This window comes from Natrix helvetica, assembly GCF_964273705.1.
Source record: "Natrix helvetica genome assembly, chromosome: 1".
Lineage (NCBI taxonomy): Eukaryota > Metazoa > Chordata > Lepidosauria > Squamata > Natricidae > Natrix > Natrix helvetica.
In genome coordinates, this window is record NC_138548.1 from 7814578 (window position 1) to 7834890 (window position 20313).

General features: G+C 47.2%; 1 protein-coding gene and 1 long non-coding RNA gene across 3 annotated transcripts; one reads left to right on the top strand and one right to left on the bottom strand.

Annotated features, from left to right (window-relative positions):
* Positions 1 to 101: 101 nt before the first annotated feature.
* On the bottom strand, positions 102 to 18822 carry TICAM1 (TIR domain containing adaptor molecule 1). 2 transcript variants are annotated; one of them, XR_014174365.1, is made up of 3 exons: positions 18667 to 18822; positions 1879 to 4040; positions 102 to 1821 (listed from the first exon to the last, which is right to left on the bottom strand). XR_014174365.1 is itself a non-coding variant. In XM_081941323.1 (3 exons), exon 2 carries the CDS (start codon positions 8196 to 8198, stop codon positions 6153 to 6155), a length of 2046 nt encoding a protein of 681 aa, XP_081797449.1. In that variant the 5' UTR covers positions 8199 to 8307; positions 12384 to 13063; the 3' UTR covers positions 5714 to 5847; positions 6105 to 6152. The 2 variants fall into 2 exon arrangements, 1 of the variants encoding a protein (XP_081797449.1); XM_081941323.1 differs by lacking the exons at positions 102 to 1821; positions 1879 to 4040; positions 18667 to 18822 and adding exons at positions 5714 to 5847; positions 6105 to 8307; positions 12384 to 13063.
* LOC309386387 lies at positions 4393 to 6183 on the top strand. Its single transcript, XR_014174406.1, has 3 exons — positions 4393 to 4538; positions 4597 to 5818; positions 6081 to 6183. It is a non-coding gene; the product is annotated as an uncharacterized lncRNA (long non-coding RNA).
* Positions 18823 to 20313: the final 1491 nt, after the last annotated feature.

The window sequence follows — 20313 nt, forward strand, 5'->3', positions numbered from 1 at the left end:
GGGGGGGAGGAACAGTCTTCATTTTGAGCAGTAGGCTATTTGCTTCTTTGCATGGTTGATCCAAGCTGGATGCAGTGAGGTTTGAGTTTCTTTTTGTTGAATTCCCCCTGGATTTCAGTTCTTGCTTCCACCGGCTCGTAACATCAGCTCGGATTTTGCGGGCTGTTTTCAAAGCTGGTGGCAATCATTGTATTTTTATTTGGCTGCTGGCTTTTCTCGTCAGCGGAGTGAACCCTGCACTGTAGGCAGACCAGGCTGTAAAAGGTTCCCCAGATTGTGCAATCTGATCAAGCCATTTATTTTTCCTCTCCAGAAAAAGAGAAACAGCGTGTTTTTGACCCAATCACTAGCCAAAAAAAACCCTCTGTTCATTTACATCAGAGGTCTCCAAACTTGACCACTTTAAGACTGGTGCACTTCAACTCCCATAATTCCTCAAGCCACTATGCTGGTTGAGGAATTCTGGGAGTTGAAGTCCACCACTCTTAAAGCGGTCAAGTTTGGAGACCCTCGATTTGTGTCTTTCTGGCTGGGATGCCCCCAGTTTTCCTGGAAAGGCTTAAGAACAGAAGGCGATTGAGTTCATCGTCCAAAATTATCTCTTTGCGGCCTCTGTAAAGGTGAAGGGACAGATGCTTTTTAAAATCTCCCAGAAGCCAAAGAAAATGTGCTGAAAACCTATTTTTGCACTGTGGGCCTGCCCAGGTTTACTTCCCATAAAGATTTCCCATTAGTTTACTCCCACTAAAAATTGTGCCTAATAACCCACCAAATCAAGCAGAGGCAAGTTAAATGCTTACACTGTGGCTTCCCAGTTTCTTCACATGTCCTCGCCTTCCTTAACCCTTCAGGCTGGGCAGGAAATGTATTCATCCCTGCAAGAAATGGGTTGCAACTTTTAATTCTTAGTATTAGTCGCTTCGGCCCCTTAAACTCGACTATCAAGCAATGATTTATTTATTTTTAATTATGTAAAGGGCAGAAATGGATGTGGAAGGATAGATGAATAGCTCACAAATCCACACCCTCACTCAGAGTTGATTCTTTTTGGTGTGTCCTGTGAATTCTTCTTCTATGCAGGCTGCGTAGTTGGGGTTGAGAGGCTGCATTAGGCGAGAGGAAACTAGTGGCAAGGTGGGTGAGTGGACAGATGGACGGACAGACAGGTAAACATGACTTGGCGGGATTGAGAAGGCCTGATGTTTGCGTTGGGATCTTGAAGGACCTTTCTTGTCCCTACTCTCAGGTTCTACCTCGCTTACCGACCTCAGTGTTACGGCGGTTGTAAGGTGGCCAAGGCTGTTGATGGTTGCATGACTTCTGGACCATCTTAACTCTTCATAGCAGCAGGACAGGTGAAGGTCAGAGGAGGCTGAAGTAAAGGATGCCAACAGGTGGCTGTCATCATCTTTGGTGCTTGCTTATGTCCAGATACTTTTTTTTTCAGATCAAACAAACCCATCCTGGGTATCAGAAACCATTTCGAAGAGCGTTTCTCAACTTCAGGAACTTTTAAGAAGGGTGGGCTTCCACATGGCTGGCTGAGAAATTCCAGGAGTTGAATCCCACCCTTTTTAAAAAAATTCCTGAAGTTGAGACACACAGCTTCAGGGGTCTTCCTTCAAAAAGACTCGGTTAAACGGTCTACCAGCTGCATGTAGGCTTGATGACTGCCTCACCAAAGAGAGAAATTGATCAGACCAGAAAGTTTCAGAATGTAGAGTCCATCCCCGTCCCACCCCCCCAAGTTAAATCTTGAAGCAGATCTGATCATCATCCCCTCTGGACCTTAGTTGGAGGCATCATTTGGAGCATAGCTGGCTGGGGAATTCTGGGAGTTGAAGTCCACAGGACTTAAAGTCGCCAAGTTTGAGAAACACTGTTTTAAGAGATCAAATTTGAATCCATCTCTAATTTTGTTCTGCTTTGAAGCAGAAGGGAGGGGGGGGGGAACAGTATCAGCTGATGCCTGAGGGTGGTAAAAGATGTTTTTTTTTTCTCTTGGACATCAAAGGAGCAAACCACCCCAAAGGTTTTGGATTCCTGGTTTGGGCAGGGTGGGGCAGCAAATGGTCAATATTTGGTGTTTGTGTGGGGATGCGTTTGGAGACTAGAGAGGTGACTTTGGAGAATCATTTCTTCATCTTCACACAGCCCAGGGATAACAAGAAGCAGAGTCTTAAATTGCCTTGCATAGTATTTCAGCCTCTGCAGCTTTAAGATGATTGTGCTGGCTGGGGAATTCTGGGAGTTGAAGTCCAATCATCTTAAAGCTGCAGAGGTTGAGAAACAGCTGCTTTAGGGACTCAAGAGAACTACAGAAATCTCAGGGTATTTTTTTTTCCCTCCGTGAATTTTGCAGCTTTGGGTTCTTGCAGTTTTTAAAAGCAAACAGAATATTAGCAAGTTAAAGCAAAGGAAATTTCAGGCTGCCGTTTTGTTTTTGGAGGGGGTTTGTTGCAAAGAGTGGAGTTGATTTGGCAATCCTGGCAGAGAAAGAAATGCACAAACCGAGTGTGCTACACTTGAGAGCCAACCTTCCTAACTTGAAGTCAATAAAGTTATACCGACAGTGAAAAATCAAGAAGAAAATGTCATGCTGCTAAAAAAAATACACAATTGTGTCTCAGACTCTTCTGTTAGTCTTCATACGGGCGTGTGGCTAGAGGTGTTTGCTTTAATATACAGGTGGTCCTCAACTTACAACAGTTTTGCCTCTGGAATTATGGTCACAAGTCATGCTGGTGTTCACTTGATTTTCCAGCCTCTTTTAGGACGGTTGTTAAGGGAATGCAAAAAGGGCAGTCGTTAAACAAATCCATTGTTCACAATGGGTGTTTTCACCCCAAAGTTTTGCAAATTGTGGGTGTGTGATTGCAGGACACTAAATGCCAGCCAGTTGCCAAGCACCCAAGATGTGATCATGTGATTTTGGGAGGGGCCATGGGAATTCCAAATCTGGTTTGTCAGTAACTGGGGAAGTCCGTTGAAACTACGAGCAGTCATCAGTTGAGGACTACCTGTATGTGGTGACATTTTGGATCCTGAGTTAAGACACCTGCATTTCTTCAGAGTCTGGCATTTATTTTGGGGGGGACGGGGACGGACGAATTACAAATGGAAGAATCTGGTAGCAGGATCCAATTCTATTGGGCTACCTCATGTCGTAGTGCCCCATCTAATCCACTGATGATATTAGCTACTTTGGTAATGAAATGCCTGCAAGAAAACAACTCAGTTCAGAGCACCCAGGACCCCACATTCAACCTTGAATTACCAATACCCGACATTCCTTTCTGGCACTGATGAGGTTACCCAGCTGGGTCATGAAACGCATGCAAGAAAACAACGCAGCTCAGAGAGCACTAAGGAATCCGCAGTGAACTTCTCCCCATGCAAGAATCTGGGTTTCTGCTGAGCACCTGGTAGCTCAGATGCTGCCTAAAACCGGGATATTCTGTTTACCAGGCAGGACAAATTTAATATGAACTGCTCCTTAAATGTAACTTTACAAGGAAAAGAACGAGTCCCTCATTCTGCTAATCCCCATTTACGCATTGATTCGTATCTTACTGGTATTGTTTAGCACTGGTAAAACTGGTGTAAAGTTTTAGCTGGGGAATTCTGGGAGTTGAAGTCCACAAGTCTTACCAAGCTTGGATGCTCCTGCTTTAGATGCTCCCCTGAATATAACATATCTAGTAGAAGCAATGATCCTCTGCCAGTTTGTGGGGTGGGGGCAGAAAAGGCGAGATGCCCGTTGTGGCATTGCAGTTTAAGCCCCACATTTTTATAAATAGCTGAAGACGAGCGGAAGAGAGGAAAAACAACCCCCACTCAACCCAGCCCCAGAGCTCTTTTCCAAAGAAGGGAAACCCATATTTCCTTGCAGTGCCAAAAAAAAAATCCCTAATTTTTGATGATAAATACACAACTTTGCCCCTGAGTGGATGTATTAAAACACAGTGTGTCATCTTCTTTAATGCCACTTCTCTGGACTTTCTCTGGGAACTGGACCGTGTCCTTCCTTTTCCTCAGATCTGATGAAATGCAGAAAGAAGGGAGGAATTGGGACTGGGGTCTTAGCATTATAGCAGCTCCTGGCTTTTCCAGGGACAGTCAAGTGAAAATAGAGGTAGTGTTGAGGTACACACCCATGTTCCTGACACACACCCTTCTCTCTCCCCATCTCCCTGCTTCCCTCCACCTGAGCAACGTGATGTATGGATTTCATATTTTAACTTTCATATTTCAACTTCAGATTCTTATTTTACCAGTAGCATTTACCACTGGTAAAACGTCCGAAGTTTTAGAGAGGGGCGTCCAACCTTGGCAACTTTTAAGACCTATGGACTTCAACTCCCAGAATTGGCTGGGGAATTCTGGGAGTTGAAATCCACATTTTCGCTATCTTGGAAGCTAAAAAAAGCTCTCGATTGCTACGCCCTGTCTTAAGCCATGGCTTAAACCTGGCTATATGGAGTAAGCCACAATTCAGTTCAGACACACCAAGCTCTAAGATCCCTTATGCCAGGGGTGTCCAAACTTGGGAACTTTAAGACTTGTGGACTTCAACTCCCAGAATTCCCCAGCCAGCCTCTCCTTTTGAAGTCTTGGCTGGGCTGCAAAATGGCATTCCACTCTCCCTTTTCTAAAGAGCATGGAAGGATCCCAAAACTCCTGTCTCCCAAATTGCAAAATTAAACATATAGGCAGTCCTCTTCATAGGACCACAACTGAGGTATTTCCCTTCCTAAGCAAGACAGTTGTGAGGTGAGTTTTGCCCCCTTTTTACCACAGTTTTACCACCTTGCTTGCCACAGTTGTTAAGTTCCTGCAATTGTTAAGCGAGCAGCATGGTTGTTAAGTGAATCTGATTTCCCCATTGGCCTTGCGTCTTGGAAGGTCGCAAAAGGGGATTGCACGACCCCGGGGACACCGCAACCGTCATAAATAGGAACCGCAGTGAGCAAGAGTCTGAATTTTAATCACACGACCACAGGCGTATTGCAACAATCGTAAATGTGAAAAATGGTCCCTTTTTCCCTTGTAACTTTGAACAAAACAAAGGGTTCTAAGTCGCTCACTACCTCTAATGCATTCTGTCCTTTACGAGTCCCTGTGGGGGGTTTGCAAAGAGGAGATGGTCACCCATGTAGCTTGGGTGGACTTCAGGTCCCTCTGTGCTGTTCCATTCAAGGTCCTAGTTCTTGTTGGTCCTTACATCTTCCTTCGCACAACGTTGCAAGTCAAAGTGGCCCCTTCTGTTGTGGCCCGCCAGCAGAGCTGGCAGCAGATTCGGACAGTGAGGAGGTTGGAGCCAGTCCTGGAGACTGGGGAAGGCTCTGATGAGGGCTCTGTGTCGGAGGCAGAGAGGGGTCCAGAGCCGTATGCCAGTTATCAGCTGCCTTCAGAGTCAGACATCAGTGAAGCAGAAGAACAGCTGGAGCCTGTTCCCAGTATGCGCATGCGCAGAGTTGCCAGACGAAGGGAACAGCTAAAGAACAGGGGTCGACTTGGGAGTAAGGCCACAGGTGGATGGTGAATTGCCCCTCCCAGAGGAAATAAAAGAGGAGCGAAAGGGGAGGGGAGTTTGCAGGAGACAATTAGTTCACTTAATTGGTTTGTGACTCTGGGGGACTCCTTGCCAGGTTTTGCAGATATCGGCCTGGCAGCTCTCCAAGCCAGATAAGGTCTGTGACTGTAAATCCTCCCTTGAAAGACTTTGCTGGATGTGAATGAGCAGAATTCACGTGAAATTAATAAAAGGATTTTTTGTCGGGACAAGGATTTTGCTTCATGCTCTCGGGAAGCCTCGGTCAAAACACCTTCCCTCGACAAGATCACTAAGTTTAAGTTTTATTAGATTTATAGACCGCCCCATCTCTCCCCGAAGGGACTCGGGGCGGTGTACAGACATCTCAATAAAAAACCATATACAAAATTAAATACCCTTAAATTCCCGTAAAATCAAATTAAACAATAGGCTGTACAAAGTGATAAAAATTAAAAACAACCTAAAAACTCACCCCTAAAAATTTAAAATACAGACTTGAGGGACTAAACTGGGATTAGGCCAGGCCAGCTAAATTGAACAGGTGGGTTAATGCTTCTGATTAGGAAATTTTAAGACATTTTTCTCCTGTCTTCTTTCATCCATCTCGTTTCCATTCTTTGGGGTTGTCCTCCTTTTCCGCCACCGGTGCCCTCTCAACGGTCTCATCGGCCGTGCCAACCATTGGGTTGCTTCTTTCCACCTGCATGTTGCTATAGTTACCGATCTGAACCATCTGGGCATTCTGGATGATGAGCTGGGGGGCTGGCATTGTGTTGGGAGAACCCACCGAGGACAGGAACGGATGGGAGAAGGAAGCCTGGTCCAGCCCCAGTTTCACGAAGGACGTGGCAGGAGGAGGAAAGACTTGAGGCTCATTGCCTGCTTGGGCTTGCATTCTTGACATCTCCCCCACCAGTGGTTGAACTGTTGACTGAAATTTGAGGAGAGCGAGACGTTGCTCTAGCCTTAAGTTTTCTTGTTCCCGTTCTCGCTCCTCCTCTCTTTCCTGGATCTGCCTCAGGAGGTCCCAGGTGGCCTTTTTCTCCCGGATCACCTTTGGAGTGAAGGTCTTCTTCACCCTCTTCTCAAACACGGGAGAGTTTTCACACAAGGGCACCAGGGAAGCGAGCATGAAGGGCATTTCCATGGAATTTACTGAATGTTCCTCAGGCACAAACGGAATGACTGAGTTCCTCTTGCAACAGCGGGTGAGGGAGTCCATCAAAGCCGTGTCGCGTTGATAGTCACACAGGCGGCCCCTGAAGTTCCTGGTCAGGAGCACGAGCGTGAAGGCCGAGTGGTCCAGGGCGTTCTGGAAACAGTTGAGCTGGCCACGCCCAGGGACGAGGAAATCTTCATTGAAGGTGGCCCCGTTGGAGACACCCAAGGCCTCCAAGCGTTCCTTCACCCGGCAAGCCACCAGCTCGTCTTCTGCAGCATGCAGGACCACAAAGGTGTAGAACTGCCTTTCATCGTCGGGTGGGACCACCGAAGAAGAAGGTTCTGAGCTACAAGAGGGGAGACCTGAAGTAGAAGACGACAAAGAAGAAGACAGCAGAGGTCCAAAACTCGTGATTGGCGCTGGAGCAGAGGAACGGGGCGTACCATTTCCTGCAGAAGGTGCTGAACCCGGCTTCTGCAGAGACGGGGCCTGAAAAGTCTGCGTCAGATCTCCTGATAGTGCTGGTTTTGGGGGGGGTGGACCCTGGGCAGATGCCGCGGGGGACTCTGTGATTTTGGAGTCAGGCGGTAAACCGGGACCTCTGGAATTTGATAGAGAAGGTTTTCTTGAATTGGCAGAGCAGCTGTTGGCCAATGATAGAGATCTGGTCTTTTCTCCTTTGCCGGTTGTTGGTAGAGGCAAGGAGCCTCCTGTCTTGGGAGGGCTGTCGGAGGTTATTGAACTCTCGCTGATCTTAAGGTCGCTGATGTAGAAGATGGGGCTACCTGTAGAACGTAAAGACTGAGGCTTATCGGGAGGAGAAGAGCTGTCAATTGACCCCGGACTGCTGCTCCTGGCCGGAGTCAACTCACATCGACCTGAGGCCAAAGCTCCGATATTTTCCCTGGGCACCGTTGAGATGAACTGCAGACCACACTTCTCCATAGCTTCATCCAGAAGACCTTTGAGTTGGGCTCCTTCAAGGTGGCTTGCTTTAAAAGCTCGGACAGCTTCTCTGTAGGCTTCGTCTCGGGCCAGCGGGTCACAGAGCTTCTCATCAACCAAGAGTGAGTAGATCTCTGCCACGGATTGGGCCACCATGGCATGGTCCTTCTGGAGTGGCTCCGGGGTTGTCCTCGTTGCTCCCCCCGTGCCCCAGAGGCTTTGGGAGAGGTGGAGGGCCACCATGTCGTCCCTGAAGCTGTCGAGATGCACCCTTGCTTCATCGTCTCTCCCCAAGGACCACAGGATCATGACGTGCAGGAGATGGCAGCTTTTCTGGTCTTGGTGCAGGCAGCTCAGCTTGTGCTTGTATTGAATCAGCCTCTCTGCTGGGATCCCTTCTAGGATCTGGAGGATCCCTTCAAAGCCTCCATCTGCCTGGGAAGCCCCAGCCATCCTGGGCAAAGCCGGGCCCAAATTGAAGGGCATGTCGTGGGTGGCCCCAGCAGAGGAAGGGCACAGCTCCCCAAACCTCATCAAAGGTGGGAGACAACCAGGGAGCCTTCAATGTCTGACGTCTTCTAGGGAAAAATATTTGAAATGTTGTGGAATAAGCGAGCATCGGAATTTTGGCCAAACTTGTAGGCTGGGAAAAAAAGAAAGAAAGAAAGAAGAGAATGAAATCGAACTGTTTGGGAAGCCTGGATGAATGAAATGAAATGAATGAAAAATAAACAGATAAATGCATATATATATGTACCCTGTTTCCCTGAAAATAAGACCTCTCCAGCTACCGTATTTTTCAGACTATAAGTTGCACCATGATTTTGAAGAGGTAATTTTTTTTAAAAAAAGTTTTTGCACTCTGCAAGCATCTCAAACCCTCTGCACGCCTCGTTTTTTTGCAAAAGAAAAAAAAAGGTGGCATGCAGAGATTTGGGAGACTCTTAGAGTGCATCTGGGGACTGGGGGGGGCAGAAATGAGCAAAAACGGCCCTCCCCAGCCCCCAGGAGCACCCTGGAAACCTCCCAAGCCCTCTGCACGTCCATTTTTGCAAAAGGGGCGGGGTTTCGGGAGGCCATAAATGCTGTATTCAGTGTATAAGACACAATCAGATTTTCACCCACTTTTTTGAGGGAAACAGGTGTGTCTTATACTCTGAAAAATCGGGCTTTTGAGCGCAACACAGCAGCAGCCGTGAGGTGACCACGCTTGCCGCTTCCTGCACCTCAAAAATAATAAGACCTCCCCCAAAATAAGCCCATGTGCTTATGGGGGGGGGGTCAAAAAGGGTAACATAGATACCGTATTTTTTGGACTATAAGACACACCAGAGTATAAGACGCACCATGATTTTGAAGAGGTAATTTTTTTAAAAAAAGTTTTTGCACTGCACGCCTCCCAAGCTCTCTGCACACCTCGTTTTTTCCACACAAAAAATGGGGGGGTATGCAGAGCTTTGGGAGACTTGTAGTGTGCTCCTGGGGGCTGGGGGGGGGAAACGAGCAAAAAATGGGCCGTTCTTCGCAAAAATGGGCCGTTTTGGGGGGGTGGGGGGGAAAGGACATGCAGAACTTTGGGAGGCTCTTAGGGTGCTCCTGGGGGCTGGGGGGGGGCAAAAATGAGCAAAAACGGTCCTCCTCAGTCCCCAGGAGCACTCTGGAAGCCTCCCAAACCCCCTGCACGGCCATTTTTGCAAAGGGGGCGGGGTTTCGGGAGGCCATAAATGCTGTATTCAGTGTATAAGACACACCCAGATTTTCACCCACTTTTTTGAGGGAAACAGGTATGTCTTATACTCTGAAAAATACGGTAATAAGCCCAATCGAGCTTTTGAGCACAACACAGCAGCAGCCATGAGGTGACCACGCTCGTCGCCTCCTGCACCTCAAAAATATTAAGACCTCCCTGAAAATAAGGCCAAGCGCTTATTTCGGGGGTCAAAAGAATTTAAGGCCCTGTCTTATTTTTGGGAAAACACAGTACATACGTAGGTACATACACATACCAACATAAATAATTCTGCTTCATTGGAGATACTTAAGGAAGGGGCAGATCTGATACAGGGAGTTCTCGACTTACTACAGTTTCGTTTAGTGACCGAAGTTACTCCGAGGCTGAAAAAAGTGACGACCGCTGCAGCATCCCCAGGATCACATGATCAACATTCAGATGCTTGACAACCGGTTCATACATACGGCCGTTGTTGTGTCCAAAGTCACGTCATCTCCTTTTTGCGACCAGCAAAGCTAACGGGGAAGCCGGATTCGGCTGAATGAAAGCAACTACCGTATTTTTCGGAGTATAAGAAGTAAAAGCTTTTGGAGAGGAAAACAAAAGAAATCTGCCTCCGTCTCCCAGCCATTTGCCTCCTTGCAGCCAACAGCAAACAGTACAGACGATGTACATTGTTTATGATGTTACATTTCAGATTATACTTGTACAGATGCTGTTCAAATGGATGTGGCTTTCTGGAAGTATGGTTATTGTCTGCTATTTAAAAGGAGATACAATAGCACTCTTCAGATCAAGCATTTTTTTAAAAAAGCTTCATTTTGTTAAGCTGTCTAGAACAATAATAAAGCAGTCTTTAAAAAAGTAAGTCTAATAATTTGAACATTCTATAGGCATATTGACTTACCTCCTTGCAGCAAACAGTAAACAGCCTGATTAGCACAAGAAAAAAAATCTGCCTCCCAGCAATTTGCCTCCTGGAGCAAACAGCAAGTTTCACTTTCAATTTCAGCATGATGGGCTGGTTCAGGATGCAGGGATTGCCATAGACCAGCGATGGCGAGCCTTTTTTTGGCTCGTGTGCCATATGTGGGGGGAGCGCAGGGGGGTCGTGTGCGGGCGTGCTGCACCCATAATGCAATGTGCGACACAGTGTGCATGTGTGCACTACATGCGCAGCCCCCCCCCCATTTTTTACATGCTTTTTTTGCCCTCCCCAAGCTCCAGAGGCTTTATAGGAGCCTGGGGAGGGCGAAAACGGCCTTCCCCGCCCCCCCCGGAAGCCCTTCGGAGCCTTCAGGGACCTTTAGGACGCTTCCCTGAAGCCTCCGGAGCAGTCAAAATGACGCTCCGAGCAAACTGGAAGTCCGTTCTTGAACTTCCGGTTTGCCCGTAGGGCCATTTTTTTGCACTCCGGAGGCTTCAGGGAAGCTCATTAAGCCTCCGGAGGGGGCAGGGGAGGCTCTTTTTGCCCTCCCCAGGCTCCTATAAAGGCTCTGGAGCCTGGGGAGGGCGAAAAATGGCTTTAAAAAAGGGTGAACTCAGCTGGCCAGTGCATGTATGCGCGCTGGCCAGCTGACAGGGCAGCGCCTTGCGTGCCCTGACAAATGGCTCCACGTGCCACCTGTGGCATGCGTGCCACAGGTTCGCCATCACTGCCATAGCCTATTGCTGCCTCTGCAAGTCCCATTTTCCCCATTTGCTGCAAGGAGGTAAACTGCTGGGAGGCAGAGGCCAAAGGGTGGGGGATGGTGGGTGAGTGGGGCTACACTCAGTGCATAAGACTCACCCAAATTTTCACTCTCTTTTAGAGGTCCTTCTTAATACTCCGAAAAATACAGTACTTGCAACCCTAATGCCAGGCTCCATTCGGGTTCTACGTCAATTACTCCCAGTATGCTACCCCCCTGGGGGAGAGGAAGTACCTCACCTGGACCAAAATCAATTCCCCAATTGTTAATATCACTTTATAAGGGCTTGGTAATGCCACACTTGGAATCCGGCATTCAGTTTTGGTCGCCACGATGTGAAAAAGATGTGGAGATTCTAGAAAGAGTGCAGAGAAGAGCAACAAAGAGGATTAGGGGACTGGAGGCTAAAACATAGGAAGAACGGTTGCAGGAACTGGGTATGTTTAGCTTAAGAGAAAGAAGGACTAGGGGAGACATGATAGCAGTCTTCCAATATCTCAGGGGTTGCCACAAAGAAGAAGGAGTCAAACTATTCTCCAAGGCACCTGAGGGCAGAACAAGAAGCAATGGGTGGAAACTAATCAAGGAAGGAAAGGGAAAGAAGAAAGGGAAAGGAGAGGAAGAAATGGAGGGGAGGTAAGAGTAGAAGAGAGGATAGGGAAGGAGTGGGGAAGAGGAAGAGGAAGTAGAGAATGGAAAGGAGAGGAGGAAAGAAGAAATAGAAGGAAAGAAGAAGGGAGGGAAGGAGAAAAGAAGAAGGAAGGAGGAGGAGGGTTGTTATAAAATAAGATGGACGGAAGGGATGGAAGAAAAGCAACCTCGATTATATTTTTATAATATAATAGTATAATATTATGTTTTAGGAGGAGGAAAAGCTGTTATAAATGTTAAAAGATAAAACATATTATTAATGAGAGTTATGAGATTGTATATTTGTGAATGTATGTATGAGAAATAAAAATAAAAAAAACTTTTTCAAAAAAAAAATAGTTAAGGAGAAAAGCAACTTAGAACTGAGGAGAAATTTCCCGACAGTGAGAACCATTAATCAATGGAACAACTTGCCACCAGAAGTTGGAAATGCTCCAACACTGGAAGTTTTTAAGAAGATGTTGGGCAACCATTTGTCTGAAGTGGTGTAGGGTTTCCTGCCCAAGCAGGGGGTTGGACTGGAAGACCTCCAAGGTCCCTTCCAACTCTGTTATTCTATATTCTACAATCCTGGAGGGAGAAGGAAAGATTCAAACGTGGCGGCAAAACTTGCCATGAATCTCCGTCCTTTCCTAGCCAGCTCACCCGGTGCCTTTGTGGCCGGAAGAAAATTCTTCAAACACGGTGAGGCAAGATAAGACAAGTTGGGTTCATTCTTTCATCGCTAAGCTTGAAAATTCCCAACCTGGTTTGTCTTGTTTTTTAAGGGTTCTGGAAAGAACAGAAGACATCAATATGCCAGGATCTTCTCAAGATTTTGGGTGCAGCCCTCAACCACCTCCAAAGAGTTGTAACCGAGTCATAAATCGCCCTGCACCAGAAGAGGAAAATTACTAAGTGCATAGCTGGATAGAAAGTGTAGATGCCAGTCTATTGAGCTCAGGTTATTTTCGTGGGTGATAGTATAGAGAATGTAGACATTTCCTGGTGGTCTCCTATCCCCATATTGCAGGCAGTCTTCTACTTATAATCACAACTGAGCCCAAAATTTCCCTCGCAAAGCTAAACAGTGGATAAGTGAGTTTTGCCCCGTTTCACGACCTTTCGCCACCGTGATTAAGCAAATCGTTGCCGTTGTTCACTTAGTAACGTGGTTGTTAAGCGAATCCCCATTGATTTTGCTTGTCAGAAGGTGATCAGGATAACGCAATGATCATAAATATGGGCCGGTTGCCAAGTGGCCAAATTTTGATCATGTGACTATGGAGTTGCTGCAACAGACGTTAGTCTGAAACACGGTCACAAGTCAGTTTTCAGAGCCGTTGTAACTTTAAATAGTTGCTAAATGGACTGTTGTAAATTGAGGACAATCCCTATTTTGATCTGGCTTAGTTTATTGAACCTTAAACAAATTCAAATCAAATTAAATAGAATTTTCACCCTGGCGTCATCTTACAGGTAGTCCTCGACTTACGACCACAATTGAATCCAAAATTTATGTTAAGCGAGTCATTTGTAAAATGCATTTTGCCCCATTTTGCGACTTTTCTTGCCACAGTTGTTAAGTGAATCCCGTGTTTTTTAAATTATTGACGTGGTTGTTAAGTGACGCCGGCTTCCCCGTTGACTTTGTTTGTCAGGCGGTCGCAAAAGGGAACCCTGGGACACTGCAGCCGTCGTAAAAAGGAACCAGTTTCCAAACATCCGAATTGTGATCACACGATCATGGAGATGCTGCAAAGGTCGTAACTGTGAAACACGGTCACAAGTCATATTTTTCAGCGCCGTTGTAACTTCGAACGGTCATTAAACAAACTGTTGTAAGTCAAGGACTACATATATTAGTTATGGAAAGCGGCCCCTTGACATGACACGCAACAGCAAATGGGGGCCAGCGGTAGAGAAAAAACTCCCACCCTCTTTAAGCAAAAGAGAAGGAAAGTCAAGGCCGGCTGGATGTGGGGAACATGGGTACATGTCTTGCGTGTTTCATGGCAACATTGTGCGAGTGCTTCGCCTTTGGCTACTTCCCTCATCTTATATAGCACACCTAGATGTTCAGAGTGGTCTCCTTTCCCAAGTACCAATAGCGGTGCCCTTGCTTCTATGGAGGAACATTAAATTCTGTAATTGTTGTTAGAAATGTTGTATAGCAGGAGTGTGAAACACAAGGTCCGTGGCTGCTTACAGCCCATGATGTGGTTGGATCCGGCCCACAGGACCATCCTGGAAAATGTATGGGGTCGGTCCACATGGCTTTGGCCTGGTCTATCCAATGTGAAGATGAAACATCGGGCCAGCAGTTTGGGGAGCGGCTTCAAGCTGGCCATGCCCACCCAGTCAGCCACAATCAGTACGTGGTGTTAAGCTGGCCATGCCCACCCAGTCAGCCACAATCAGTACGTGGTGTTAAGCTGGCCATGCCCACCCAGTCAGCCACAACCAGTGAGTGGTGTTAAGCTGGCCACGCCCACCCAGTCAGCCACAACCAGTGAGTGGTGTTAAGCTGGCCACGCCCACCCAGTCAGCCACAACCAGTGAGTGGTGTTAAGCTGGCCATGCCCACCCAGTCAGCCACAATCAGTACGTGGTGTTAAGCTGGCCACGCCCACCCAGTCAGCCACAACCAGTGAGTGGTGTTAAGCTGGCCACGCCCACCCAGTCAGCCACAACCAGTGAGTGGTGTTAAGCTGGCCACGCCCACCCAGTCGGCCACACCCACCGAGGTCAATCACGCTCCTGAGATGGCCCTCAATGAAATTGAGTTTGACACCCCTGTTCTATAGGGAACCATATATTAACTGACCCAAGTCTCCACAAAGTTCCTGATTTACAATCTCCGGGATCCTTTAAGCTGACACAAACACACAAATTACTTGCATGCTTATTGTTGCCTGTGCAGAGCTGTTAGGAGAGGAGAACAACTGAGGACAAGGAGTCGACTCGGGATACTGAATGGCCCCTCCCTGGCTGGGGAATAAATAGAAGGAATGGGGAGTGGTGGTCATAGGAGACAACAGTTCGTATTTCTGAAGATTTTGCTCATTGTGTTTTATGCCACAAAAACTGCTTGCCAGAACTTAATTTACAGCCTTTGGGCTGGGAGCTCACAGGAACTGATAAGGTCTGTACTACAGTTAACTCTTTGAAGGACTATTTCCTGGACTTTTCAATGTGTGAATGCCTTTAATTCACAGGAGATAAATGAAGGGGGGGGGGGTCGGTACAAGAAGTCTCTCTCTTGTTTCTGCTGGGTCAAACCACTTATTTCAAATTTGTAAACGCACACAAGCAAACACACAAACCTCAATCAATACGGTATAAACATAATCATAACCCCATTCGAACAAAGAGTCTCAATCCATATCCCTGAATTTAATCAACCCCTTCTCTCTAGGGTCCACACGTACACACACACACACCGCGCCCCTCGAGTATCACTCTGGAATCAGCACGTACACAATTGCGACACACCCAGGACAAGCTCCCTTATAAAACGCTCTCTCTGTACCGTATTTTCTCTGCAACTGCTTCCATAGGCAAAATCGCTTTGCCTTCGGGAATCAATCGTTCTCCTTCGCTCACATCTGCCTGGATTTCATTTTTATTTTCATTCTTATGCCACCCCAGTTCGAATTGGAACACAGAATTGTTCTCCTGACACTTCCCTGCCAGACCAATCCACAATCGAATGCCACCTCAAATGCTACCCTGTTTCCCCGAAAATAAGCCCACCCCAGTAAATTAGCCCAATCAGGATTTTGAGCACATGCAGTAAAATAAGCTGTCCCCCCCAAAATAAGCCCTCCCCGAATATATTTAAACACATGTGCAGCCGGTCCCCGCCATTTCCTGGGGGGAGGGGGGAACTTGCCCCACGCGCCCTGCATGCACCTGCCATCCATGTGGAACGACCTCGCGGAGGCCGCTCCCGCAAACTCTAGCTCCCGCACCCCTTCTCTAAGTGGCGGCCGCAAAAAGACGGTATGGCTGGCAAGAGTGTGCCAGAAACAGAGACAGAACTTCAGGACCTCTCTGGATCAGCTGATCCGCGGGCCGAGGTTGAGGGGCCTCCTGCACCTCAAAAATAATAAGACCTCCCCTAAAATAAGGCCAAGCGCTTATTTTTTTGGAGGGGGGGAGAAAATATGACCCTGTCTTACTTTCGGGGAAACGTGGCACTGTGGCACCGAATGCAACCTTTGGGTCCTAATGGAAACAACACAACTAGCTGCCGACCTACCACAAAGATACAGATAGTCCTCGACTTATGACGAGCCATTTAGCAAACATTCAAAGTTACAGCCGACCTCCCCGAGGTTACTTACAACACAGATTTGAAGTTATGACAGCCCTACACACACACACACACAAATGTCAACCTCTTGTGTCAAGTTGTGACCTCTTGGCCAAATACCCATTGCAAACAAAGTATTCCCTTAACAACTGCAGTGCTGGTTTTACAGTTGTCCCGTTCACTTAATAAGTTTGTAAAAATTGGGCTCGGCCGTACGGTGAGCTGCTTAGCAAAGGCACGACTTACGACCGTCATTCCAGACTCAACGACGGTCGTAAGTCGAGGGCTGCCTGAAAATATCTCCATTAGGCTTTTAAAGAATTATTTCCTTCTCTCCCCTCCCACAGCACCAAGTGTTTCTAAAGTCCCCCCCCCAAAAAAAGTCCATTTTGCCCAATTCTGTTTTCATAACTCCCGAATTGTTCCTTGAATCCCTAAATGTGAAACTTCCTACAAAGATTGCAAAAGATAGCACCACCCTCCCTAAAGAGAAAGATTCCATAGTTTTCTGCAACGGTTGTTCAATTTCCCTACAGGCCTTTTGGAGGAAAAGAGAAAAAACCCAGTTTGAGTGGTTTCATAGCTTCTCAAACAGTTTTAAATCGTAGTTTTCCTTACAGGACGGGCATCGTGGGAAGCGTTGCGTTAGTCCAGGGTTACCCCAAAATGAGAAGCATGGTAATGAAGGATCTGATGATGGAAGGTATGTCCAGATGAGTCTCTGGGGATCAGAGGAAGGGCCACATGTGAAGATAGGACCCAGGTATATGGATGGAATGGACATGAGAGCAAGGAATATGAATGCTGATAAAACATTTTCTCTCGTCTTCATTTCTTTGCCTTGACAATTAAGAGCTTTGCTCCTTTCCTCTCTTTCTCACGGAGGGGGGAGTGGGGGTGGGTGGGGGGCTTGCTGCTTCAAAAGTTTTAAACTGCTTTTACTTTTCTCCGTGGAAGGAAGGGGGATCGCAGGGAAGCAAGGTCCTTATATCTTGGTAGTAAAATAAAAGTATAATTCCTTATCACACCTTGCGTCTGGTTTCTTATCAGCTTTGATACCAAGCCAAGAGCCCAGTTTTGGGGACGACATTAGCTCCTTTCCCTATTGGCCCCATTTTACTCAAAAGTTAAAGCCTTTATCGGATGCGTGGAATAACTCAATAAAACAGTTTTGTTTATGCTTTTTTTAAAAATAAAAATTAAAGCCCGGAGCAGGAACGTTGAAGTTATTATAGATGTTGATGGCAGCAAGATCACTTTATGCACAAAAATGGAAGGGAGTTTTTATCCCTACGCTAGATTCGTGGCTGACAAAGTGGGTGGAATTAGCAGAGATGGCTAAATTGATTGCTTTGATCGAAGTGGGGAAAAATACAATTATTTTTGTTTCACACTTGGAAACCATTTCTAGACTTTGTGCTTGAGGTGGAGGAAAAAATGAAACTTTGGTTTTGGGTTTTACCGATTAGGCAGGTTTGTTATAGAAATGGGTTATGGTTTATATTATTATTTAAAAGTAAAAAGTTGAGGTTGGGTATTATTAACTTATTCTACTGTACAAAAAGGGGCTTGGAAGTCAGTTCCTTTTCTTTTCTTTCTTTCTTTCTTTCTTTCTTTCTTTCTTTCTTTCTTTCTTTCTTTCTTTCCTTTCTCCTACATTTTTTCCTTCCCTTTTCCTTCCCTTATTTTTCCTTCCCTTTTTCTTTTTCTTTTTGCATTTGATATTGTAAGTGAATAAATAAAAGGGAGAATAAATTAAAGCCGAGAGCCAATTTGGGGCAGGGGTGAAGGCACCATGCCAGAAAGTGGGAGGTGGTGAGTTCTAATCCTGCCCTAGGCACAAAGCCAGCTGGCTGATCTCGAGCCGGTCGCCTTTTCTCGGCCTTAAGAAGGAAGCAATAACTTGAGGATTTGGGCGGTCTCGAAACATGAAATACCAATAGAATAAGTACATAGAGATAGCCCTTGACTTTCAGCAGTTCATTTAGTGGCGCCGGCACTGAAAAAAGTGCATTTTTCACACTTACGACCGTTGCAGCTTCCCTGGGTTCACCTGATTTACATTCAGATGCTTGACAACTGCTTCACATTTATGACGGCTGCTTTATCCAGGGATCACGCAATCCCCCTTTTGCGCCCTTCTAAGAAGGGGGAAGCCAGATTTCCTTAACCACCGTGTGACTACTTTTAACGACCGACGTGATTCCCTTGTCGGACGGGTGAAGAAAAGTTGCAGAAGGGGGCAAAACTCACTGAACCAATGTCTCACTTAAGCAACATCCATTCGGGGCTCTGCTGCGGTTGTAAATTGAGGACTGCCCGTAAACGACTTCTGAAAAAAACCTTCGCAAGAGGTAAATTGCAGAAGGACTGGGATTGGAAGGAAGAAAAATGAAATAATGCTATTCACTCCCATCAGCAGCTCAGGGAAGGGTCTACCAGCCATGAGACACCCCCACCCCCCCAAAAAGGGACTTCCAGCCCCCTTTATAATTTCCCCCCCCTCCAGTTGGAAAACCTGGGATAAAACTTCTTTCCATGCAGCCCCTGGGGAGGAAATCTGCTCCCCCCCCAGCTGATTTTGCAAAGAGGGTGGGGGTCTCTGGTGAGGGGCAGCCCGGGGAGACTCACCTGGGGCTGCGGCCGCCTTATAAGGCCTGAGCTGGGTCTGTCTGGTGAGCAGGAGGCGGAAATCGTCTTATCACTCCAAAAGTTCTTCGCTCCCCTCCGCCTCTCTCTGCCTCTCTCTCTCTCTCTCTCTCTCTCTCTGCCCCTCTCTGCCCCCCCCCCTCTCTCTCTGCCTCTCTCTCTCTCTCTCCTTCCTGCCAGCCGGGTAGAAAAAAAGTCAGCCCGAAATAGGAAGTTGAGTCTTGCACAGAAAGAGGGCTGGAGTTTGCTTTTTTTTTCTTTCTTTCTATTTCCTTGATTGGCTTCGGAAGTGGATCCTTACACACACACACCCCAACACATACACAAGCACAAAGCCCCTCCTACACACACACAAACACCCACCGTTGGGCAAATAATGGAAACACACACAAACGCACAGACACACAACCTCTTTGAGCAAACAGTAGAAACTCTCTCTCTCTCTCTCTCTCTCTCTCTCTCTCTCTCTCTCTCTCACACACACACACACACACACACACACACACACACACACAAATACATACACTTTGGGCAAATAGTAGAAACTCTCCTACACAGACACACAAACACACACTGTTAGATATTAGCATACATCGTAGTAAGTCTCCCCTCTGGTCCGCTGCTACAGCGGGAAACAGGTATCGTTCTGATTGGTCGAGGGGCGTACCCGATCCCTATAAAAGGGGAACCCTCCGACCACAGAGCAAGCTGGATCATTACTACTACTAATAAAGAGCTGTTAAGTCACTACGTGTCCGCAGTCTGTCTCTCGTTGCCCAGATCTAACATTGGCGACGAAGGTGGGATCGAGAGGCAGAGAGGACGAAGAACGCTACCTCCAGAATCTCCGGATTTGATCCAGCCCAGGAATTCGGCAGAAATTCCGGCAGCCATCTCAGATCACCGCAGCGCGGCAAATTCAAACAGAGAAAATGGCGATGCATGCTCCCCCCGCTCCTTTCGACCCAGCAAACGACGAATGGGAAGCCTTCATGATTCGCTTCGAGTGTTTCCTCGAAGCGAACGAATACACGGGGATCACCGACGCAAGGAAGAAAAACATCTTCCTCGGCTACTGTGGAAAGGAAGTCTTCAATACGGCCAGAGACCTCACCGCGCCTACTCCAATACAGGCAGTATCGTGGACGGCGTTGCAACAGGCCCTGCAAACTCATTACGCGCCAAAACCTTCCCGCCATGTCTGCCGCAAGGAATTCAACATGAGGAACCAGAAGGCGGGAGAATCCATCAATCAATACGTTGCAGCCCTACGAAAGGCAGCAACTCACTGCGAGTACAGGGATCTGGACGAGCACATTTTAGCGCAGCTCATCTGTGGGTTAAGAGACATTTCTCTACAAAAGAAGCTGTTGGCAAACCCGAATTTAACCCTACAGATAGCGCTGAATGAAGCAAGAGCGTCAGAGTCAGCAGAGAACTCATCGGTGACCATACAACGAGGGGCCAACGTAAACCAGCCAGCACCGAGGCAAACCAGAGTATACTACGAGGACACAAGCCCCGACTACGAGAATCCCGAGTTCGAGGACAGTCACATGATGCGGAGCAGTCACATGAGGCCTGGGGGGAGACCCGGATCCCGCTTGCCGCCCTGCGCAAGTTGCGGAG

What these genes read in the sequence shown, in the direction of transcription:
- TICAM1 (XM_081941323.1), bottom strand. Translation starts at nt 8,198, where the DNA reads ATGAGGTTTGGGGAGCTGTGCCCTTCCTCTGCTGGGGCCACCCACGAC.